The sequence below is a fragment of the Pithys albifrons genome, chromosome Z, assembly GCF_047495875.1.
Source record: "Pithys albifrons albifrons isolate INPA30051 chromosome Z, PitAlb_v1, whole genome shotgun sequence".
NCBI lineage: Eukaryota > Metazoa > Chordata > Aves > Passeriformes > Thamnophilidae > Pithys > Pithys albifrons.
The window spans coordinates 39,961,121-39,985,227 of NC_092497.1; the positions used below are offsets into that span (position 1 = coordinate 39,961,121).

The window sequence follows — 24,107 nt, forward strand, 5'->3', positions numbered from 1 at the left end:
CACATACTCAGGTCCAGATGTGGGAAACTGATCACAAAAGGCAGGATTTTCTGGCAGGAAGTATTTCCTTGAGAAAGCTTTTCCACTAAAGCTGACATAGCAATGTTAGCAGAATGTATTGAGAGGCAGAAAACAATGGAGAAACATATTTTGACTTGTTTACACGCTACACCCTGCTAGCGTTAAGAGGAGGTTCCAAGAAACTACAGTAGCCCTTGGTCTTACCCTGTATCTCCCAGCAGGTACAGTGAAAGTCTCCTTTCTGAAAAAGCAGAAAAACTAAAGTGGTACTTTTAGTCCAATGATTATTCCCTTAGCCAGCAGCAGATTGTGTGAAAATGAACAGTCAGCTGAACATTCTTGCTCCAAAACAATGAACAAAACAAGTGAAAAACTCAAGTTACCTCACAAAATGTACCTTTATTTAGGCATTGAAAATAACCCTGTACTGTCCACCCCCACAGCACCAGTTGTCTGCAGGAAACTTGGCACACAGCTTGAAGCACAGATCTATGAGCAGGAAAGACGAGTGAAAGGCAGTGAAGGCAGGAGATATACACAGTGCTGGTTCTGAAATATTGTGGTAAGGCAACAGGTTATCTAGGCCACTTGAATTCGAGGTTTTAGTATCAGTCACCCTCCCTTCTTCCCAAAGACAATATACTTCTCTCATTTGAAGACTGAAGCAGTAAATTCAAACATAGAAAGTGAAGCCATTTTAGAGTAGATGATTTTCTGACATAATTGGTTTCAGGTAACTACTTTTTATCCCCATGATGCTTAGAAAGTGCTTGACTCAGAAATGATAGGACAGTTCATAGCGCAGCCATTCATAATGTTGTTACTGAAACTTGATTCCTTGAGCCAGAGGCAAATCCTTGCTGTAGTTGATTGTACTGGAAGAGAAACAAGTATTCAGAGATCAGACTTAATCACTGAGACAGATTATGCAGTCCACTTCCTACGTGCAAGGCTTCTGATTTCTGTCATATGTAAACAAGACTTCCACAAGCAGTTTGCCTATTTAAAGCTATGAACTGACTTTACTCCAGTTTTCAACACAGCAACTATGTACAGGGAAAGACCATATTCCCCATTATCTCTCCTTTGACAGAGAATCTATTTCTCTTTATCTGTTTAATCTTTTACTACAACTTCTAGATAGAAAAATCAAGGTGGGATTTCTCACATTCATAAATCCAAAATTAGCAGAGGTGAAGGCTATGGAGGGCAGCAGAGAATGTGAACTGTCAATCTCTATGCACTGTTGGTAGAACTGGGGATAGATAACCAAAATGTAGCAATAGTGGTCCTCTCTCCATGGTTGTCACTTTACATATATCCTGACAAGTTTCAGTCACTTAATTTTTAGACGAGTTTTAAATCAAGCAAGAAGGGGGAAAAGAAAAAAAGTTCTTTATAAAGACCCTTCAAATCATCTACTAGGCATGTGAAGAAAAGGCAATTACACTCATATAGAGTTATCTCATATTCAGCAATGATAAACCTCCTTGTAGTCAAACTTTTGAAAGCTTATCTGTAATTTACATTTATTCAGAATTTAAAAAGTGTCTTACCAAGTAGACCGTCTCATATAAAGTTTCCATGAATCACTTCCAGATTCTCTTCCTCCACCAGTGTGCTTTTCACCACCTGTAGAGAAAAAGTTGTAAATGAGAACTTAACGTTTGTTTTCTTTTGAGCATGGGAATGTGGACTAACTCCAAGAATTGAGACACTTTATAAAAATACATGGGAAAAACTATTTCCTTCCCTTGTCCTCTATCTGAACTAAATTACTACAACAACACTCCACACAATACATACAGGTAGCTCTCTCCCTCATGCCTGGTGTGAAAATATCTACCTGGAGTTGAAATCTCACCATGGTAGCAACCAACAACTTTGTTTTAAAGATATTTTGTCTTAACACAAGATAAGAGTACAAGAATGTGCTGGTTCTTGTACTGTTTAAACAGTAAGCTGAATATTTCTTCTACTTCCTCACTTCCTCAAGTATACACGAAAAAAGAAAAATAAAAGCAAAAATGTTTATTTAAAGATTTTTTTCCATGAAAGCACTATATGCTGTAAGTCTTATAGAAACATGCTTAAATAAAAATGCTCAAGACTGTTCTAATTAAAACTGTTTTAAATAGTTTTCCAGTGGCCATTTCTCTAAACACTTTCAGAACCTAACTCTGAGTTCCATTCATTTGAAGTATGAGGGGAAATAACACATGGACCTTTTAAAACCTAAATACATATATTTTAAAAATATCTGTATTTGGTAGTTTAAATCCAGCTCTAGTCAATATCTGTTTTTTGCTAAAGCGGTGTAACTCAAAATTAATTTTACTGATTTCTTCATATTAAGTCATGTTAATGGACTGATTACAACTTTGAAAAATAAAATGAGGAGACCTAAATTATAACAATATTACAGTGGTAATGCTTTATTCTCAGAGTTGATAGAAAATTAAAAAAAATCCTCAATTTAAGAAAAGATGAAGTCTGAGGAATAATACCAAACCTCTAGACCAAATGTTAGAGAATTTTACCATTTGAAGGATAAAGAAAAACAAAAGCGTAAGAAACTTACCAAAAGCACCTCCAATCTCAGCTCCACTGGTTGGGATGTTAACATTCACAATGCCACAGTCAGAGCCCTTTGGCCTACAAAAAAAGATAAGACACAATTTCTTCTTAGGATCAGGAAAGGCTCCTTCCCTTAAATGAAAACTGTGATCTTATGTCTCAGGAAAGTGGCAAAATAATTTAAGTTATACCCAAGCCAGCGGAAAATCCTTCCCAAATCCTTGGTAAAGATACTGCTGGAAAGACCTTGTTTTACTTCATTATTCCAGGCAAAAACCTCATCTTCCTCCTAGAAGGAGCATGTGTCAGTGGTTAAGCCACGACTATTCAAGGCAAAGCAGTTACAAAGAGCACTGTGAGAAAAAACCCATATCTCAGCCATAACACAAATGTACTGAACGCCACTGGGCAAACACACATGTATCAACCTCCACTGCTGCACAAAACACACTCTCTGCTTTCCAACAAATATGAACAGTATCAACAATAGAAATCTACTCCTGCACAGACTCTCATCTTAACTCCATTGGTCTTCACGTAAATGTAGTTACACAGTGAGGTGAGCTGCTACAGTGGATATTTCACAGGGCAGAAGAAGAGTTACCACTTCGTGAAGTTCTGGGACAATTGCCTGGACACAACACACATATGAGATCTCTCTCCTGACTCTTCTGTTAGCATCCTTGGCACCTGACTAGGTCCCCACTGTTATTTTACCTTAAATTTCAGCACATACAGTATGGGGGCAAACGTCTCAGTGTGGACAATGGGTGCATTATGAGGAAGGCCAGTCACAATGGTTGGTTCGACATAGTTTCCAGGGCGATTTATAACCTTCAAAACACATAAAAAAACCCCTAAGTAAGTTTAAATCACCATCCAGGTTAGTATTAGAATAGTAAAGGAATCTTTCATAGTCTGACTACTAGAGTTGTGCCTAGCAATCAGAAACAGGTCATGTAATCTGAGTAGGTAACTGAAATTTTAGTTAAGTATATTTAGTTGTTTAAAATACAGAAGTATAACTTATGCCCACTAAGGAGGTAATCAAATCATAAAGTCTAGCAGCTAAGACAAAAACCACTTCCTTTCTCCAACTTGTAAGCTGATTAGAATTTTAAAGGTATCAAGAATAAAGAAAGAGCCCATGGAAGACAAGAATTCACAGAATGTTACATCAATGAGAATTAAACATCCCATATGATGAAGATGCGCAAGTGACTGTCTTAAATCTTCAGTATTTCCTGAAGTTTGATATTGTGAGTTCAGGGACAGAGCTACAATTTTCCTTGTTAAGTGCTTGACATTCACCATTTGCAATGCTGTTTTTATTTTTACTATGATCTTCAGCTGAGGAATAGTATAAGAAAGAGTCAAAAGCTCTTAGAGGAGAAGGTAGCTTCTGAGTACCATCATCTACAGTGAAGACAGGAGTCCAGTTCAAACAACCTCAAAGTGACTAATATGCTGTAGTGAGTGCCTGACAGGACAAACTGAGATACAATCTTGGTCTAAGCCGCTATGTTACTATATTTTATCCTAGAGCACAAGATGTAGCAGGGAAAATAAAGTCACCTTTCCACCATAAACCACAGAGCCACCCTGCTGTTTTGCTTGTTCTACTGCATTCAGGAACATTTTCACTGCTTCTTTGGTATGAAGAGGTCCATACAGAGTGTCAGCTAAAAGCAAAAGATTCAGAGGCATACTTTCAGCAAAACTGTATACATTTGCAAATACTCTTATCATGACATTTTGGGACTAACTGTTTAATCTGTCCAAGAAGAACAGTATTAGCCAGATTCTTCATCTTCCTTTCAGAGTCTTCTAAATGAAACCAGCTATTTCCACTCCCCGGTAAAGTGCTAAAATTAGCTATTTTTTATCTATATTCCCTTTGGAATTTAAACAGAATGAAACAAACAGAAACTTGTCTTCTAAATCCAAAAGTTGGAAATAGGTACTTACAATCCCATGGATCACCAACTCGGACCTGGGCATAGGCCTTAGCCAGCTTTGACACCACCTCATCATGGATGCTCTCATGGAGAAACTAAAATGTAATAAAAAAGTTACAAGTCAGTGCAGCTTATGTAACTACTCCTTAAGTACTACTGCACTTTGAAGAGGGATGAATGAAGTGTGGAGATAGTGTTGCTCATATTCAGCAAATCCCATCCCAAAGTTAAAAGTAAACACAGAGCAAGGCCTCCAAACAGCACAAACACTAGAAAATGAAGATGTAAAATCATCACCATGAAGATTTAAAACAACCAAAGAAACAAAAACCCATTTTAATTTTACCCCATCTCATATCAATGGCATTGCTGTGTTCTACAAACACTTCAATTAAGTGTTTAGGATAAATACTCAAGCAATTTTATTGCTACAATTTGAGGAATCACTGCCCTTTCAATACACCCAAATCAATTAACCCACATCAATTTTGATTAATATTTACCCAATCAACCCAGCTCTGAAAAGACTATCAAACACTGGTTGACACTGTAATAATACCTTTAAACTTGTTGAAAATAATTGGTTAAAAATTAGTAACAAAGTAAGCAACACACACCTCCTTGCTTTGCTGAAATGTAAAACGTGCACCAAAATGTGTATCAGTCACAAGCAAAGAAGTTCTGACAATGAAAACTGAGAGAAATACAGAAGTATGCCCAGTATTATTTTCCTGGCTTTTAGTAACAGTTACTTTTTGAAACACATTGAAAGAAACTGCTTAGAGCTAGAATTATGGTAGAATGAAACTACATTCTTGTTTTTCCATCATACTCATTTTTTTGCAAGCTAAAAATATCTTTCAAATATTTTTGTTGGTCTTCCTAATAGTAGGAATTGTCAGGCATTTTCTGAGATAATTTGGAATTAAGTTAAAATTCAGAGCTACCCGAACCAGAGAACACACATTCACTCACCAGCCTTCTAGCAGTTGTGCACCTCTGACCTGCTGTTCCCACCGCAGCAAATAGAGCAGATGGGATGACTAGGTGCAGGTCTGCATCTTCAAACACTTTAAAAAAAGTAAAACACAGGCATATTACTGAAGAAAACAGGCAGTTCACAAGACTTAAGATGCTACACAATATTATAAACTGACAGGTTGGTTAAGAAACATGAAAACAGCTGCACTAGTACAGCACAGTTAAGATACACAGAAACATCTTAAAACTCTTACTATCTTTTTGCAACTGGAATAAGGTACATGTAATTGCACATAAATGCAGATCTGAACTACTGAAGAAAACCTTTTACAGTGAAGCTTGCAAAGAACTTCAGTTTCATTTTAACTCAAGAAACTACAAGCAACTGCTTTCAATTTCTCCATCTTGTCCTTCTGTCTCTGAGAAGTGTATCAGCATAAAGCAACAACGATAAGTGCATCCAGATGGCCTTCCTAAAAACACAGCTAGAACACACAGGTGTACAATAATATAAAATACACACTAAGTTGAACCAACTCCTCTGGCTAGAAGACATTGAGATGTTTTATGTCTCAAATGATTCCCAAAATATCACTTAGCTTAACCAGTTCCACAAAATTCTCTTAAGCCTCCAAAGCTGTTATCAATGATTATGTAATCATTCAAAGCCAATTCCAGAAAAAGCAGGACTTTGATATGACAAATAAAACAATTTTCAAAGTATAAAAACATTTATGCTACTGGTTGCAAAGCAGCACAAGGAAAAAGAAAGACCTACTCAAATGTGATTTTCCAAAGAGTAGATGAGACACAAGTAGATAAGCACATTTGTTCAGAATATGAGAAAGCTGAAACAAGTGACTATAACACAACAGTGTTAAATAGCAATTTAGCTATTTAATTTATATTTTCTTTCTGCCAAGTTGCTCAGCTTTATAGTATTCATGCTGTTTATCTGGGAAGTGGATCCCCTTCACAATACCAAAGACAGAAGAAAATTCCAACATTCTATTATGTACTTTTAAAAACCCAGTGCAAGGGGAAAAAAAAAAAACAAAAACCCCAAACAAATAAAAAACCCCCAAGAATCTACAACTAAAAAAAAAACAAAAAAAACCTAAAAAAACCCCACAAAACAAAACACAAAACAAACATAAAAAGGGACAACTTGCTACAAAATATCATCTATAGGACTAAATTTCTGCAGTGTGTATTACCAATAATGGCATTGTTTCCTCCTAGTTCCAGCAGACTTCGACCTAATGAAAACACACAAAATAAGTTATGTCATGCACACACATATTCACTGCACTTCAGTCAGTGAGGTCACCTCTAACTAGAGCTAAGGTTCATAAAACTTATTTTTCTGAATGAACAAAAGGTACCAGGCATCCCAGTCAACTCATCACTCTAGCTAAACCATAAAATTACACTAAATACTACATCTATCACATGTGAAGAAAGATACTTGAACAGTAGTTATGGCACAAAGAAGCTTAACAAAATAGGCAAAAACAGCACTGGAAAGGAAAAGATGAAAAGAGGAAAGAGTTGCAGCGTAAATAGTATGATACAAAAAATAAGAGGAATACAGAGTTCAAAGTGCATACGTAATATTTAACTAAAGGGCTTACTTATTTCTCTGGCAACTGTTTTATCTAAAATCTAAAAGAAAGAAGCCAAATCTATCTGAGTGAATATTCTCAACCTGTTCTGGGTTTTTTTGTTTGGTTTGGGTTTTTTACAGTTCTATGAACTTCAAATGTATAAAATGAGAAAACCATGTTCACAAAGTTTTCTGTTTAAAAGTAAAAAAATCCAGCAGCTCACATAGATTCATGCCTGTACACTTCTAAATATTTGCAATGAAAACAGCCCCTCAAAATCATCACTTTTCTCCTACATTTATAAGCAGTAAAAGGTGAGGGGGTATGTATTCCTAAGCAAATTGCCAAAAGACCATAGGGCATGGCTGCCTCCCTTGACAATCTACATACAATTACCTTCACAAACACCACCTCACCCTTCTCTCAGTGAGTTGCAGGACCACAGATTTGTGGATACCTTGGAAAAAAAAGGCTGATATGACACAGAATTAACTGAAAATGCCGTATCTATCTTTGAGCAGTTTCAGACTTGTATTTCTGCAAGTCAGCTGAAACAAGCTGTTAGTTTAAATCCTGTGGGGCTCCACTGCCCTTCACCATGGAAAAAAATGGAGGAGAATGCACACACTCACCAAATCTCTCCTGAACCATAAGTGCTACTTCCTTGCCCACTTTTGTGCTGCCAGTGAAGGACAACAGGTCCATTCTCTCATCTCTCGCCATGGCTGTCCTGCATAACAGGAGACATACCATTGTGTCCAATGGAAGGACACACAGATGGAAAAGCATCTTGCACCTTCTACTTACAGCAGCTTCAACCAGGGAGATCTTTAAAGCCAGCACCACTTCTTTGAGACGTTAGGTATGTGACTAAGCTAATGGCAAGAAACCTTCTTAGTCATGAAAAAAGAACAAGGCTGTTTCCCTCCACCTTTTCAGACTGTAAAAGCATAATTTGTTCTAACACTGAAATTCAGTCTCAAGTACTTAGAAAGATTAGCTCTAGGTGTTATGATCCCTAAGGAAAAAGCATATCTAAGACTATTGCTCACCATCCATTTTATCTTCTCTTAAAATGCTCAAAAGATACATCTGAACATATATTTGTACTGGGAATTCCCACATTGTTAAAAATCAAGCAAAACAGCTTCCAAGCACAGGGATACATCTATAAGCAAGTGCAGAACCCTGTGTGAGCAAGTAAAATGGGGACATATTCTCCTCCACAAGTAATCCAAAGGGCCAATGTACTACATCTAAAACTCCTAAGAACAAGAATGGAATTTAATATTAGCTATATTCTTTGGGTGTAAGCATATGCAGAAGTAAAATATAAACTCAGTCATGTCTCTTCATTTAATATCCAATAAGTTATTTGTTAGCAGCTGATCTCACAACATGAAGTAGAAATATTTATTGTAAATGGAGCAGGGCCAGAGTTTCAGACCAGCTGACAAAAATCATGGCAACATGTGTGTCTACTGGGAACTCCTGGAGACCAGAATAACTTTACTAGAAGTACCCCAAAGCATATTCCTTATTCTCTATACAGATTCACAAAAAATAAAAAATGTCACCTACCCAATGTCTGCTCCACCACAAACCAAAGAACAGATTGCTCCAGGCACCTTGTTATCCTCCAAGACTTTTGCAATTATCCTAGAATGAAAGATGCAAAATTTAGAGATTTCTGACAAGTGCAAATAGGGAATGAACCATTAAAACTGTCATGGGGTTTTGGGGTAGTAGTGGTTTGGGTCATTGTTCTCAGGAGTTAATATTAGAGCTACAGGCCTTAGCAATTAGCTACTTTAACGGGCCTACTTATATTTAGCATTTTAAAATAAATGTTTTTTGTAATACACAACAAATAAGTATTTTAAATGCTAATATATTATGTGAAGTAACAATAAACCAGAAGTAAGTATTACTATGTCATTTATTCTTCAGAGAATAACTGAAGAATAACAGAGAATAACGCTTTGAGAAAGCGTTTTGAACCCTGGAAACACAGGCTAAGGTCTTATTAGGTGTTGCATAATAAAGATTGTGTGGAAGCATCTTCAGGATATAAGCCTATGAAGTCAGCCAGAACAATTTGCCAAGAAACTGAACACTAAGGGTGGCCTGAGACTGAAAAAATGAGGGATGACTCTGAAACATGAATGCGTGATTGAGGGAGGCTGACCTTTATGAGCAGTTCATCTTCCACAAGGAAGCAAACCTCACAGCTAGCCCAACTTCAGCAGAAACACAGACCTAGTTCAATAAAAACGTGGCCAACAGTATAGCTTAACATCCTATATATACAGTTACTGGTAGGGGAACACATTTCTTCTGACCACTATGCACTACCTTGAACAGAAAAGAAGTTGTTTAAAAAGCAACAAAGAGAGCAAAGAAACCAGAACTTACTTTGTAACAGCAACACTAACAAGAGATGTTGAAGGAGCACCCTTCCTAAAAAGAAAAATAATATGTTTTTTTAATTCTTGAAGAAATAATTCAAACAAGCAATTTTTATGGTATCTGATACACAGCCCACTGTGGGTAGGCTAGTTTTCAGGTGTATGGTAAGACAGGAACTCAAGCATTTGTTTCCACAGCTGAGCATTCAGAGCTCCTACTGAAATTCATGTGAACAAGGACTAGGCCAGAGTGAAGTATGCAGACAAAAGCAAAGCAGGATGCAAGAGGAAGTAAAGCTACTTTTTATATTTTTAATCTTAGCTACACCAATTCTGAATACATTAACTGTTCATTACCACTACTGCAAGCCCTCAACCTAGTTTCTTTATTAACAGGCCATCTGGCTAAGTCCTGGATGCATCTGAATCTTAATATCTCAAGAAGAGGTTACCACAAAATAAAATAAAGCTCTTTGACTACAAATGGAGCTAAAAATAAAAAGAAATCAAGCCTACATTAGATAGTATCAAATATACAGAAACATCAGACATTCAGTACTAGTTTCATGCCTGAGATAATAGCTTTCTAATTTAAAAATCCTGCTAGCAGGTTGGAGAGCTAGATCTTACCAGAGGCAAGCATTTCCACAAATCATTGCAATTGCACTGTTCCACCCATAAACTGCTACAGGGAAGTTAAAGGCTGTGATGATTCCTACTAATCCAACTGGATTCCACTGCTCTATAAGGGCATGGCCAGGTCCTGAAAGCACAGACACAACATAATGCAATTTTTATCCCTTCAGTGATTTTTTTTTAACAAAGGAAAATATGTAAGCAAGGAGTCTAGCATCACTCCTCAGTCCACCACAGCATTAGCTTACGAAGAGCTGAATTACATGTGCACTGCAGCTTACTGGATCAAGGTTAGCTACACTGGGCAAACAGCTAATGACATGATAACATAATTAGCTACTCAGTTAACTCCATGGTGTCTGTGTGCTAATCAATAGCTGACAAAGAGGTCTCTCCTGTCTAAGTGCATTGCTGAACTTTCCTCTGTTGCCCTCCGTTGCTCACTTGCTTACCTGCCACTTCATTAGGTACTTCATTAGGTGGCGCTACTGCCCACCAGCACAACTATTCCTAAGTCTCCCTAAATACTGCTGAAAGAACAGAGATCCTGCTGGACTACGACATCATGTATCTAAGATACTTCTCCATCTCTTTATTTGTTAAAAAAAAAAAAACAACACAAATAAAACCAAAAAACGAACACATATACTTACTTTCTGAAGGCAAAATAGGTCCACCAATCATTCGAGACAAACCAACAGCATAGTCGCAGACATCAACATACTCCTGCACTTCCCCAACACCCTCAACAAAAATCTTTCCCATTTCCAAAGAGACCTGAGAAAATTAAGAGTTAGACAATTTTTTTTTAAATTTCCTTGAATACCCAATAAATACATTTTGTTGCCCACCAATGTCAGGTGTATCTATACACCAGGCAAGATTTTAGTACACGTTTTTTTATTAGAAGAGCATCACCTCTTCCTGAGTTATTCATAGCTTGAAGAAATAACACAATATAATTAGATAGGAGTCACATCCCCATACAATAGGCATAAATTAGAAGAGCTAATCAATGAATAGAGGAAAACTAACAAAACCTCAAATCTACTGGAAGGAGTATCCAACACTAATGAGGTTCTTAAGTTTAGATTAATAGAACACTGGATTTCCAACAACATATTTGAACACATCGCAGACCAGGCACGGAACATATTGGGAAAGCGGGATTACTCTGCTCCAGCTAAAGAAGGTGGTTATTTACATTTTTCATATGGAAACTACTCATTTTACAACATATCAAAGTGAATTGGAGAGACTTCATTTGCATACACTGCTGAAAATGTCTACATATCCTTAGTATTTTGTTATCCTGGGATGTTCAGGAACAATTTGAGATTTGGGGATTTTTTTCAGCTGAAGTCACCCTTAAACTATAACCTTCTGTTAAAAGCCTGTTAAATTTACTCAGCTGACATATAAATTATCAGTGAGAATAAGCTGGAATTTGAAGACATTCCCCTCTAAAATTGAGAAATTTTCCAAACTTAGGACTGAAAAGTCACCCATCTACCCCCATTTAATTTTACTGTCACATTCTGATAGCCAGGTATGACTTTCATGCAGATATTACCTACCACTCTAGACAGATAACTGTGTTTTGAAAAGGCTGTTGAATGACAAGTCAGGTTAAATGGATTGCTATGGAACTTTTCTCCCCATGCAAAGGTTAAAATAAAGGTGACTGAACATATTTCTACGATGCCTGTGGTCATCTCAAGCTAGAAGAAAGAGCCACTACCTGTGACCAAAAATGGAGGAGCATCAGACATATTTACTAAGAAACGCAACAGTTAGTCTGTAAGTGCAAAAGAAATACCTGGATGTTTCCCAAGGACACTGTGAAGTGAGGCTGGAAATTTCCAATGGCATAAGAGAAAGATGAATTTCTATTTGTTCCCTTTTACATATACTAAAACCTTAATACCTACTGCACCTCTTTCAACCTGAAGCTTATCCTCAATTGTAGAAATGCTGAACAGATGTATTATCTGTTTGGGAAAACTAGGAAAACATAGCAATAAGCCACAGAAGTTTTGTTCAAGGAACACAGAGTGAATTTCTGTCTGTCCACACTCACCAGGGAAGCAGTACTGGTTTTGAATACAAAAGTATGTTACCACTCTAATTCCACCACAGAAACTCTGCTGAGGAGACAACATAAAGGGAAAGTGCAGAACAAAGTTTTGAAGGTTAACAATATGGGCTTGACTACACATGGAGTTATTCATTGACAGCTGTTTCTGAACAGCAGCACATACAAGCAAATCCTGTAAAAGGAAAGTGACAAGTTCCCCACTTGTCTTCTTTGCTTCCCTAGCAACTAGCAAGTGTTTTAAAGGAGAGGTCTTTCAACCTTTATGTCCTGCACAGCACTGCAAGATCATCTCATTAAGACCATCTCAGCTTCTGAAGACTTCTACATGTCAGTTGGCAAAAACCTGCAGATCACCCGAAAGAGCTCAAGGTTTAAAGCTCTGTATTAGAGGAAGGTCTTTTTCAGGATACTTTTAGTATTTAGACAGTACCCTTTCTGACACGCAAGTGGGAAAATAGCTGGGCAACAGTTGTAACACTCCTCCCAGTCAGAGTAGAGGCTCAGAATGAATTAGGTTTTCTTTTCCTATTATATATTATCATTTCATAGAATCATAATCCTGAGTTGAAAGGGACCCACAAGGATCACCATGTCAACTGCTGGCCCTGTGCGGGACCATCCTGAGAGTTACATCATATGCCTGAGAGCATTGTCCAATGCTTCTTGAACTCTCTCAGGCTTGGTGCTGTGATCACTTCCCTGGGGAGCCTATTCCAGAGCCCAGCCACTCTCTGGGTGAAGCAACTTTTCTTAATATCTAATTGTCCCCTGCCACAGCTTCATGCCATTCCCATGCAGTACACTTTGTTTAAAATTTTTCCTTCTTTTTAAAATTAAAACTTCTTTAGGCACAGCCATTATTCAACAATTATTAAGGTTACTATTGCAGAGTGGTATATAAAAAACTGAGAAAAACTAGCTTTGACACACCTCTAGCCCTCATGCCCCACTCCTCCTTACCCCTCCCGCAAAGTTAAGCTACTTCTGAAAACACCTTACCAAGCTTCCTAGAAGTTTGATTTTTTGTCTCAGGGCATCACCAATCTGTCGCACTATTTCTCCACGCTTAGGTGCAGGGATCTAGTCAAAACAAAACAGAAGAATCTACATGAGATTGAACATTTGTGACTTCTGCTGCTGGGTTCTCTGCCCTTGTAGCAAGCAACCACTGACTGTTGTGCTCTTTCCCAAGACACTGTTACTTGTTCATTTTTATCATGTGCACTGCTTTACAAAAAAACTGTTCCCTGCCTCACACAGGCTGGTAACACTGCACACAGTAATGTCTGTTCAAAACTTCAGTTCCACTGGATATTGCCAGAAGCATTTACATTATTAGTTCTTTTGTTCAGCTACATCACCCACAATGCCACCAAACAAGTAACTGCATGCCAAAAACCAAGCATTTTTCATAAAAAGCACACTTACTGGTTTCTGAGCCATGGAAGTGTACTTAATACCACATTTTCAAACTTCTTTGCAGTATGACATTTATTTCTTAGCAGATGCTGAGACACACAGAAACCTCAATCATGGAAATATTAAGCCCATATACCCACAACAGATCTTTTCAATGTGGTATCAGTACACTAAAGAATAATCCACAGCCAGGATCAACTGCAGATCATACACATGCAACAGGATTTACATGATTAGAATAGCAGTTCTCTGTAAAAACAGGACTGAGTAATACATAAATCATGCAAGCTTATCTCCTTAAAGACAAAATCTTTCAGATAAGCTCATTATAAACAACAAAATTCACAAACTAATAGCAAACAGCTTTAAGAAAAGTCTTTAAAGGAACATTTGATGCATTGATTCTTTATCTGTTGGACTGCTTTCAGATTATTTCCAAGAATGTTACACGTCACCAACATTATACTCACAGACTATAACAAAAGAGTACATACTAATATATCCTGAGGGAGCTGAGGAAGCTGTAGTCTTTGTCCTAAACTTTGTTATCTTCAGAAAAGGCAAAACCTTCCTGGCTAAAATACAGAATGCCCAACACCTTACAAAATCCAGGTTTCAGCTTCTACCAAAGAAACAGCAGGTAACTGTAAGAACTAAGTCTGGCCATGAACAGAATGGGCGCTGGCTGGGCAGCTGTACATGTGCACGGCGAACTACAGCTTGCTAATGAAAAATAACTAAGCTTTGGAATAACACAGCTGTCTTGTGAAACACCAGGACAGCAGGTGAATCAAAAAAAGCATGTTTGCAACGAGCAGTCTTTCTCAGTGCACGAGAGGATTATGACCAACACAAGTTAAATACCCAAATACCCTGCAGAGTTCCTGCTGCAGAAAGCAGCAGCGACAGGAAAGTGAAATAGAAGCACAGGGACAGTTTGCTTGCTACAAGGTTTCTGAACTTCACCAGACCTGTGCCAACAGTTCGCAGGAACAAGCCTGGGTAAACCTGCCAGACTTTTCAAAACATTTTCCACAAGTCAGTGTCCTTATCTTCGTACTGGAATGCATAATCTGTGTGTGTTTCTTTCTTGATGCTTCCAATGCAGACTTTTTGCATTAATGCAACACACACAACATGAACACATTTTTACACCTCCACCTGATGGGGCAATTTAAAAGCCTGTATCTGCCAGAGATCTGTTATAAAAGAGAAGTCTCTGTTAACTTACATCAGCCCAGACCTTCCACGCCTCTTTAGCCTTCTTCACTGTATCTTCATAATCCTCCAAGCTAGCCTATATGAAGAAGCACATCAAAGAAAAAGTTAGGAAAATCAAAACCGCAAAACAAATGCCAAAGAAAAGCTCCAGCACTTCAGACGTTTCTTGGAGAGAGTATTTGCACTACAGGATATAACTTTCACAGGATGTTTCTATCTTGACACAGTTTGGTCCCAATCTGACCACTGTTTGAAGTCACTGCCGAGGAAAAGTGTATGCGCTGCCTAAAGAAAAAACCCCCATGAATGAAATTGTCCTTCAGATGTTAAAGGATGTTCCATAAAGAATAATGGTAAGGAAAACATCCATCTATCTATCTATCTATCTATCTATCTATCTACCTATCTACCTATCTATCTATGAATATATGCATACATGTATGTATATATGTATACATGTGTGTATATATATGTATACATGTATATATATATATGTATATACATACATATGTATACACATACATATATATGTATATACATACATATATATGTGTGTGTGTAAATAACGTATTCAAATATGCATGCATATATCTTAACTTAGATATGACTAACAGTATTTTTAAAAAGGGTGAGAGGGCTGTCCTACTCCATCAGTCTCACTGGGCATCAAAGGCTAATCCTAATATACAAAAGGAGCAGATTAGCAGCATAGCACTATTCTCACACTTCTTTTTTTTTTCCCCTACAATTTTACCACGTGCATGCCACGTCGCTCTCCTCCTCACTCCCCCGCGGCCACTCAGCCCCACTGACCAGCCGCAATCTGCCGTGTCCTGCAACTCTCACTAGGAACAAACCCAAAGGGGAAGGAAAGGAGAGGCCCTCGCCCCTCCAACAATACTCGCCAGAGTGGGAGACTGGGGTAGGACGGGGACGAAAGAAAGCAATGCCAACAGCTTGTTTTCTTCCAGGAAAGCCACTGGCGTATTTCCAGCAGTACTTCCAGCCTGCGACGAGCTCCAGTAGCCGCCTCTGAGCTCAACAGCTTATGGGCCACGGACCCAACACCTCCTCGGGCCACGGACCCACGGACCCAACACCTTTCGGGGCCACGGACCCACCACCCCCGGGCCCCCCAGACTCCACAACCCCGTGGGCGCTGCCGGCAGTGCCGTGCCCGTCTCCGGCCTGGCCGCGGGCAGGGGCCGCTCCCAGCACGCCTCGCTCGGGCCGCAGTGTCCGGGGGCCGCCCCGGCCCTCCCCGGCCGCGCTCACCTGCCGGACGCTGGCGATGGGCTCGTTGTTGGCGGGGCAGTACGTAGTCACCACCTAGGGCAGGACGGGAGCGGTGAGCGGCGGGTCCGAGCTCGCCCTTTCCCCCGGGGACACCCCGCGGTCCCCCGACCCCGCTCTCCCCCGCCCCCCCCCCACCAGCCCGCGCCCCCCACCTGCCCGCGGCCGCCCCAGCGCCCGTTGTACACGCCCGGGTTCTCCTCCTGCAGCCCCAGTTCCCGCAGCCACGCGTAGCGCTCCTGGCTGACGAGCATCGTGGCCATGGCGGCGGCGGGCGGCCCGGCCCGGGACAGCGGCAGCAGCGCGGCGGCGACGCGGCGGAGTCCCAGCATGGCCGGCAATGGCGCCCGCCCCGCCCGCCCGCGGCCATTGGCGGCCCGGCCCGCGTCCCCCGCTCCGCCCCGCCCCGGCACGGCACGACACGGCACGGCACGGCCCCGGTACAGCCCCGGCACGGCCTGGCACGGCCCCCGTACGGCCCCGACACGGCACGGCACGGCCCCGGCACGGACCGGCCCGGACCGGCACGGCCCCGGCACGGCGCGGCACCCACCCCAGCCCAGCTACCTCAGACAGCCGGTGGCTGAGTCCGAGCCTCAGAAACATCCCTGGGCATCTGCAGGGAGGGTGTCAGGAGGACAGAGCCAGGCTCTGATCGGTGGTGTCCAGCGATAGGACAAGAAGCAGAAACTGAATGCTCAGAAGTTTCACCTGAACACAAGAAAGAACTTTACCGTGCGGGTTACTGAGCACTGGAACGGATTGCCCAGGAACATTGTGGAGTCCCCCTCACTGATTCAAGAGCAGAAGGGGCAGAGGAGTCCCCCAAGTCGGATATTTCTAATTGCTGCAGAAAATAAGAGCACACTGGAGTCAAAGCAGGGAAAAACTGTAGCTATCCTTATACAACCAATAATAACAGTAATACATGGAGTGTGCACAGTTCCTATTCTGCAGTACTGTGACTGAATCTCAAAGAAAATAAATGTCTTCAGCTTCTAAACTGGCTACTTTATCCACACTAGCGTTTGTGACTTTACAACCTTTTTCTTTCCTCTATACAGGACCACACATTAACCTTGCAAATTTGTAAGTGATTTATATCCCATATTTTCTACTGTAATTCCCCTTAAAAACTTCAGAAATTTAGATGCCTCACTATGAATCATAGAACCTCCGGGATCATCAAGTCCAACCCTTAATCCAGCCCCACTTTGATTACTAAATCATGGCACTCAGTGCCATGTCCAATCTCACCTTAAAAACTTTCAGAGTTGGAGAATCCACCACCTCACTGGGCAGGCCATTCCAATGCCTGATCACTCTCTCTGTAAAGAACTTCTTCCTGATATCCAGCCTAAAGCCCCCTGGCAGAGCTTAAGGCCGTGCCCTCTTGTCCTACTGTTGGTTGCCTGAGAGAAGAGACAAATGCCCACCTGGCTACAACATCCTCTCAGGTAGTTGTAGAGAGTGATAAAAGTCTCCCCTGAAATATTTTGTTTTCAGGAATGCAGTATTTTCAGAATGACCAAACCAATTAGGAATAAACCCCAATACTAAGATTTAAAAGTCTTAGCACATATTTAAAGGTGAGAAGAAAAATATGACATCTTAAGACTGCCATAATTTATTTTTTGATTTTCACAGCTAAACAATTTTGCTTAATATGAATTGCACTAGCTCTAAATAATTTGCTCTTTAAGAAGAAGTGATTTTTCAAGTAATTTTGTAGAACAAGAAGTATTTTTGGATTATGTAAAAAGATCAGCAGTAGTCTTAAGACTACTTGGCCAAGTAGTTTTGGCAGGGTTCAAGAACTGGCTTTGCCTTTGGCTTCCCTGCGTGCAACATGAAATTGTCTCTTGTACAGGGAAACTGGGTTCAGATACTATAAAATTCCATCAAAAAGGCAGCAATCTGTTCATCTTTGTGGGTAATATATAAAGACTCTCAAGCAGAAGCAACTCAAAAGGGAAATTAGTACAACTGAAAGGTAAAACTTTTAATTGGAGGATGAAACCTTATATATATCTGTAGAGCAAATACCATCAAGAGAACAGCAGTACAGGCTTTCTTCCTCTGCTTTGACACTCTGTTTTGATAACCTTGACCTCAAGAAACTATCCTGTAGATGATAGATCAGTCCCCAGAGCTGTTTGTTCATCATCTGGCTGTCAGAGACTACTGAAAACCTCTTGAATAGGTCTTCATAGCATCTGATCTGGAGTGAGTTTGCTCTGATCTAGTGACCCAGGGTGTGAAGAATTTCTTGAGCTATTCTATCTCCTGATGACTGTTACTTGTAGTGCAAACCTTTTTCTCAGAAGGTTGAGTTAGTATATAGATCAAATATATAGATGAATAGGCTCCAGCTGGCTGCACAGCACACAGCTTCTGGTGATGCTGTGGCAGCTCCACACATGTCTTGAGGAAGAAAAACCTACTGAGGGAGTATCCTATCCCTTTAACTGAGAGGATTGCATGGCCGTAATTGTCCTTGCATAGTGTTCACTGGTGTAATGAAATTTCAGAACAGGACACAGTTTTGTGTTTGAAATTGATCAGATACCCATCAGAAATCACACAGTCCACTGAATTCAGGGAAACTTTGCAGACCTTTCTTCTAAGGTCTGGCCCTGACACCTCACAGAGGGAAGGAGGGATACACTCCAGTGCAAGGATGCAGGCCTGCTCTTCAAATTAAATACCAAGGTTGTCAACCCACTACTTTGAGAGTGTTGATGACATCAGTGAGCTTTAGTGGATCTGATCAGTCTTACCCAGGACCTGAAACTCAGTCCTGGGCCTTTAGTCCTTCCTGCCATCTCTCAGCCAGAGCCATGTGTCTGCTTGGATAAGGATGTGGCAAGCCACACCCTGAGGACTCAGAGCCTCTGCCCTTCACCATGGGATCTAGTGATGCTGCTGGTTGTACTGACTCTGACCAGAAGGCTGGCTTCCTGGCTTCTGAGGCTGATATAGTGCCTCTTAAGCTGGGCTGTGACTTCAACTCATGAGGTCCCTGTCTTGACTCCCAGCTCCACATCTCCAGGGAGCAATGGTTCTTGCTTCTCCCTGATGGAGAGGGTGCTGGCGGCACTGAGGACAGTGGTCTTAGAGAGGTGATGTTTTCTAATGTGTTGCACAATCCTCTATAGACTTTCACCTTTTTTGGCCTTCTATAATTTTACATGGTCAGAGGGGTACTTCACAATCAAACAGCTGCAAGATATGTTCAACACATACATTGGATTCTAGAAAAAGCTCTCAAATGTTTAGGGCAGTAGCTGATGCATGGGCAATTTAGTTTCAATCCCAAAATCTTTATCCGTCATCATAAGCAAGCAATTTCTCCAGCACACATATATATGACAGTAGATACTGGTCAAAGCACAGAGAAAATTTGAAACCCTGGCAGTGTTCCTGACTTGGATCTGTTCACATTTTTTGCTCCAGAGTGTCCAAGCAGATGAAATCATCACCGTCAAAGGTGGTGCTAAAGTCCTTTCAAGAGGGACCTGGAGCCAACTTGTCTGCAGTTGGTCAGTGATCAGATATGCAGGACTGGCTCTGTGAGTTGTGTTACTATTCAGCCATCCACTGTGGTAAAGGGGTGGTTAGACCTGCATTAAACCTTGGTGTGGGGCCCAAGCTTTTTTCTTCCTACCTTGTCCAAATTCTCATCTAAACCTAGATACACCTCCAGAAGCTCCAAGTGCAACAGGAGTGGGATTTCAGGCCTGTGCCCAAAATAGAGCACAGACACAACCTGTGCTTCTGTCCCACAGTTACAGAGCAAGGCTAATTGCAGGAGAGTTTGCAAGAGAGAAAAACATTGTGCAACAAAGGGGTATATGGGGGAGGAGGCGTTAGCCCCATATCACATTACAGTATGTATTTGCTTTTTCTGTTTGTTCTACATGGGCATCCTGAGCTTGATATTTCAAATCTTTATTTGTTAAGCAGACTTTTAGTGAGAAATTACCTTTTTGTGGTAAGCTTACTTTGCAGTGTGATCATGCTAACAATACAAATTACTTTCTCTTTGATTTAGATGTGATGTATCAACTGGTGAGAGTACATCTTGGAATTTGTGATATTTAAAACTAGTCGTGGAGCATTATTCTGCCATAAGGATGTAATTAAAGTTGCTAAAATATTTACTTTTAACATAACTTTCAAATAGATGGGAAAAGATTAATTTCAGCAATGCTTATTAAAGTCAGTAAAAACATGTCCTCATCTTGTCCATCACAGTTTACTTATTTCCAGATCTGAATCAGCTGAGCATTGTCACAGGAGCTCTTGGCTCCAGCTTAGGGAAAGCAACATGGTCATAGAAGAGGGCTTGGAAAGGGAAAGAGTTCAACAATATCCCAGTTCTAAGTTAGACCCTGGAATCCTATGAAACCATCCTTTTGGGTCTTGGAGTCATTTCAGGAGTCTTCAGATGTAACCCTTCTGCTCTGTGCTTCATTTTCTCATCTGTAGGGAAAAGTACAAATTCCTTCCATCTTTAAAGGAATATCCAGGGAACAGTAACTGGACACAATGAGAACGGAGGTCAAATGCCTATGTTCAGGGTATCCTAGAGCTTTTGTGCTTGTGTGAAGTTAGAGCTGCTTCAACACAGCACAAGCAATGCAGACATTTGGGAATGGGGAGGAAAAGGAGAAAAGCTTCAAAAATATTCTTAAAGTTTTCCTACCTTTTACACATTTTCGAAGCATGACAATGGCTTGACCCAGAGCAGAAGGCTCCACTGTCAAGTTTACACAACAGTTGTCTCTCTTCATTTTCAGAAGGAACAGTGTATTTTTCTCAGTGTTAGTATATAAGGGATGCAAAGAATTATGGTGATTCATCCTCTCAAAACAGTGAAGTCTGTGGCGGGGGAAGAAAATTAAATTTTTTGCCTTACTAGAGGTGTTTCAAATCTAGAGCTTTTTGATTTTGTTGTCTGATAGTTCCTCATGTTTTAAAGTTTCCTATTTACACTGTACTTGTTAGCAATAGCTGTTAAAAATCACTTCAATCCTAAGAAATAGGCTTATGTAGTTGTATAGCCCATATAGATAGTAAACAGTTTGAGATATTACAAAAGGCCAAACAAACAAGGCAAAACCTCAAAAACCCAACCAAACCTAGTACCTTGTCATGTGGGCAATATACCAGGGAATTTAGCACGCACATAAACAGACTTTGCATATTTAGCTCTAAGTGACAGTGTAATAGGCAACATTACACTATCTGACATCAATCAGTAATGATTTAATACAAGGAATGATCAGAAGAACAGTGAGATCTAAGGCTGAAAAGGAAGTTGGCTCAGCAACAACCTCTGCACTTGGCTTGTCTTTCCTTCCTTGCTGTCCGTGCACTGGAAACCAGGGAGTTCCACTCATTCTCCTTAACTACACCTCAGAAAGTAATCCCTGTCCTGGAAGAAATATGTATTTCCAGACAAAAGGCACGAATCCACAGGTAGTCTTTAGATTATGCAAATAAAAATAATATAAAATGAAAGCATTCTTGGGTGCAGCTTGAAGATCTGTTACATAACAAAGTCCTCTGCCTCTCAAAGAGCCTTTATAAAAGTGGTTTATAAAGCAAGTGACCGTCATTAGAACCATTTCTGCACCAAGGAAATGGAAGTCCAGTGGATTCACTTCATACACTAATTAGGGAATTCCCTTTGGACTTAGGTTTCAGTCTTGCATTTAGCCCCGAGGCTTTGCTGCTGTATCATTATCAATGTACTACTGTGTGACAGCTGCAGAGCTCTCATCTAGTCTGTAGCAGTATCAAAAGCACTTGTAGACATTTTCTTTCTTGCAAGGAATAGGGTCTTAATAATATAAAAACCCACCCTTACACAGTCTTGGCTTGTCATGAGAGCTGGGTACATCTTTAAACAAATGAGTGAAATAAATGCATTTTACTCAGTCTGTCAGTCTGTCACCACTTGGGCTCTGACAGGGGTTGAAACTGAGCCCCTCACATCTCCATAAACTATCTGGATGATGGGATTAAAAGAACCCTTACTAACTTTGCTGATGATGTCAAACTGGATGATGAGGTGGATATATCAAAAGGGAGAGCCATCTTAGGGAGAGATCCTAACAGGATGAAAGAGTGGGCAGAAAAGAACAGGATGAAGATAAGTGCAAAGTCCTGCATCTGGGACATAATCAGAGAGCCCAACACAGACCTGTACCTGTGTGGCAGTGGAGCAGCCTCGGTAAAAGGGACCAGAGGATCCTGGAGGACAACAAGCCAAACATGAGTGACCAGTGCACTGCAGCAGCAACAATGGCTAAGTCTAGAGAACCTGCCATATGAGGAAAGATTGAAGAAGTTAGGTCTCTTCTACCTGAAAAAGAGAAGACTCAGGGGGACTTTATCATACTATTCCAGTATTTAAGGGGCATCCACAATGATGGAAGCTCTTTCTTCACAAGGTTCTACATGTAGAAGACAAGGGGGAATGGTACAAGTTGCACTGGGTGAGGTTTCAACATGATTTAAGAAAGTAATTTTTTACAATGAGAACAATCAATCACTGGAATAACCTCACCAGGGACTTGGTAGATTTCCCATTGCTTGTAGTTGTCAAGATGCAATTGAAGGAAGTGCTAAATAATCTCATAGGCTTCTTTCCCACAAGGTGTTGGACTAGATGATCTTTCAAGGTCCTTTCTATGACATTTGCAGGGTGTGTTGTCCTAGAGCCCAATATATAAGCAATGGAGAGAAGAACAAAGAGGAACAAAAGAATTTAGAAAATGCTTGAACAATTCTGTTGGATTTTGAATGATGTTGAGAACTGGATCATCTGGGAGGAAAAAAAAAGAGCAATGTTTTATACATACATGTTGATTCTTGAGCAGATTTGTTATCAACAAAGGCCAAGACTGCCTATGTCAAATGGACATCCCACAAAGAGCTTCCTCATCAATTTTCATGATGACACCATCCCCATTAAACCTGTAATCTGTCCGGGTCAGTTGTAATTTCTCACCAACTTTCTTCTGCTATTTATAGTAATAATCCTTGTCTAGAAAATAGACCACACTGAACAACGACCAATCTAGAATTTTCAAGGTGTGCTTTCTTTCAGACTTTAAATAGAAGAAACATTTGTAGAAAAATTAGGAGAATTAAAGAAGATTTGCTGACATTTAGTCAATTTCAGGGTAAAGACACAAACTACCACAGTGCTTCCCCACATTTTCCAGCAAAAAGGGCAAAAAAAGGAAATGTCTTCAGACTTCTCTTTGAAATATTGGCAGCTCACAACTTACAAACCTTTAAGGATAGAAGGGAGATGCTGAATGAGTTAAATACAAGATTATTATAAGAGGTTTGTCTCATGCTGAGTCAATCCAAAATTATTTTCTTGTTTCCCTCTTCTTTGCAATCAACAGAAAGAAAAAATTATATTTTTATTGTTTTCTTTTGACATTTTCTGGGTTAGAAAATATATCTCGTTTGTATACTTTTTTAATTCTCCATTCACACAGTTCCTAATATAAGATATCACAACCTACCACTGAAGTTACAAGAAAGAACAAGTGTGTAAAACAAAAAAAATCAAACGCAAACCAAACTTAAAATAACTTTGTTATTAATTTGGTTTTTATGATGGAGGAACATAGATCAGAGGTTTATCTGGTCATGGGAACAGGACAGCTCAGTACAATATTATATTTTGATATGCATAAGATATTTTGGATATTTTGTTCCCTTGCTGTAGTAACAGACTCTGATTCACATCAGAATCTCTTGTGTATCTTCCACATTAGGAGCTGTACAGTCACTGTAATATGTATGCCCCTCAAGGACAGTGTGCATCCCACCTCACTCGAAAACCTACAGGACAGGAAAA

General features: G+C 40.1%; 1 protein-coding gene across 1 annotated transcript; it reads right to left on the minus strand.

The window, feature by feature from the left end:
* Window positions 1–400: 400 nt before the first annotated feature.
* Window positions 401–16,581, minus strand: ALDH7A1 (aldehyde dehydrogenase 7 family member A1). The gene is made up of 18 exons (XM_071580195.1): window positions 16,375–16,581; window positions 16,202–16,255; window positions 14,937–15,002; window positions 13,286–13,366; window positions 10,842–10,965; window positions 10,183–10,315; window positions 9,560–9,604; window positions 8,726–8,803; window positions 7,777–7,874; window positions 6,755–6,796; window positions 5,532–5,626; window positions 4,567–4,651; window positions 4,174–4,280; window positions 3,316–3,432; window positions 2,790–2,887; window positions 2,603–2,676; window positions 1,578–1,653; window positions 401–896 (listed from the first exon to the last, which is right to left on the minus strand). The coding sequence occupies exons 1-18, from the start codon at window positions 16,549–16,551 to the stop codon at window positions 842–844; spliced, it is 1,605 nt and encodes a 534-aa protein (XP_071436296.1). The 5' UTR covers window positions 16,552–16,581; the 3' UTR covers window positions 401–841.
* Between the last annotated feature and the right edge of the window lie 7,526 nt (window positions 16,582–24,107).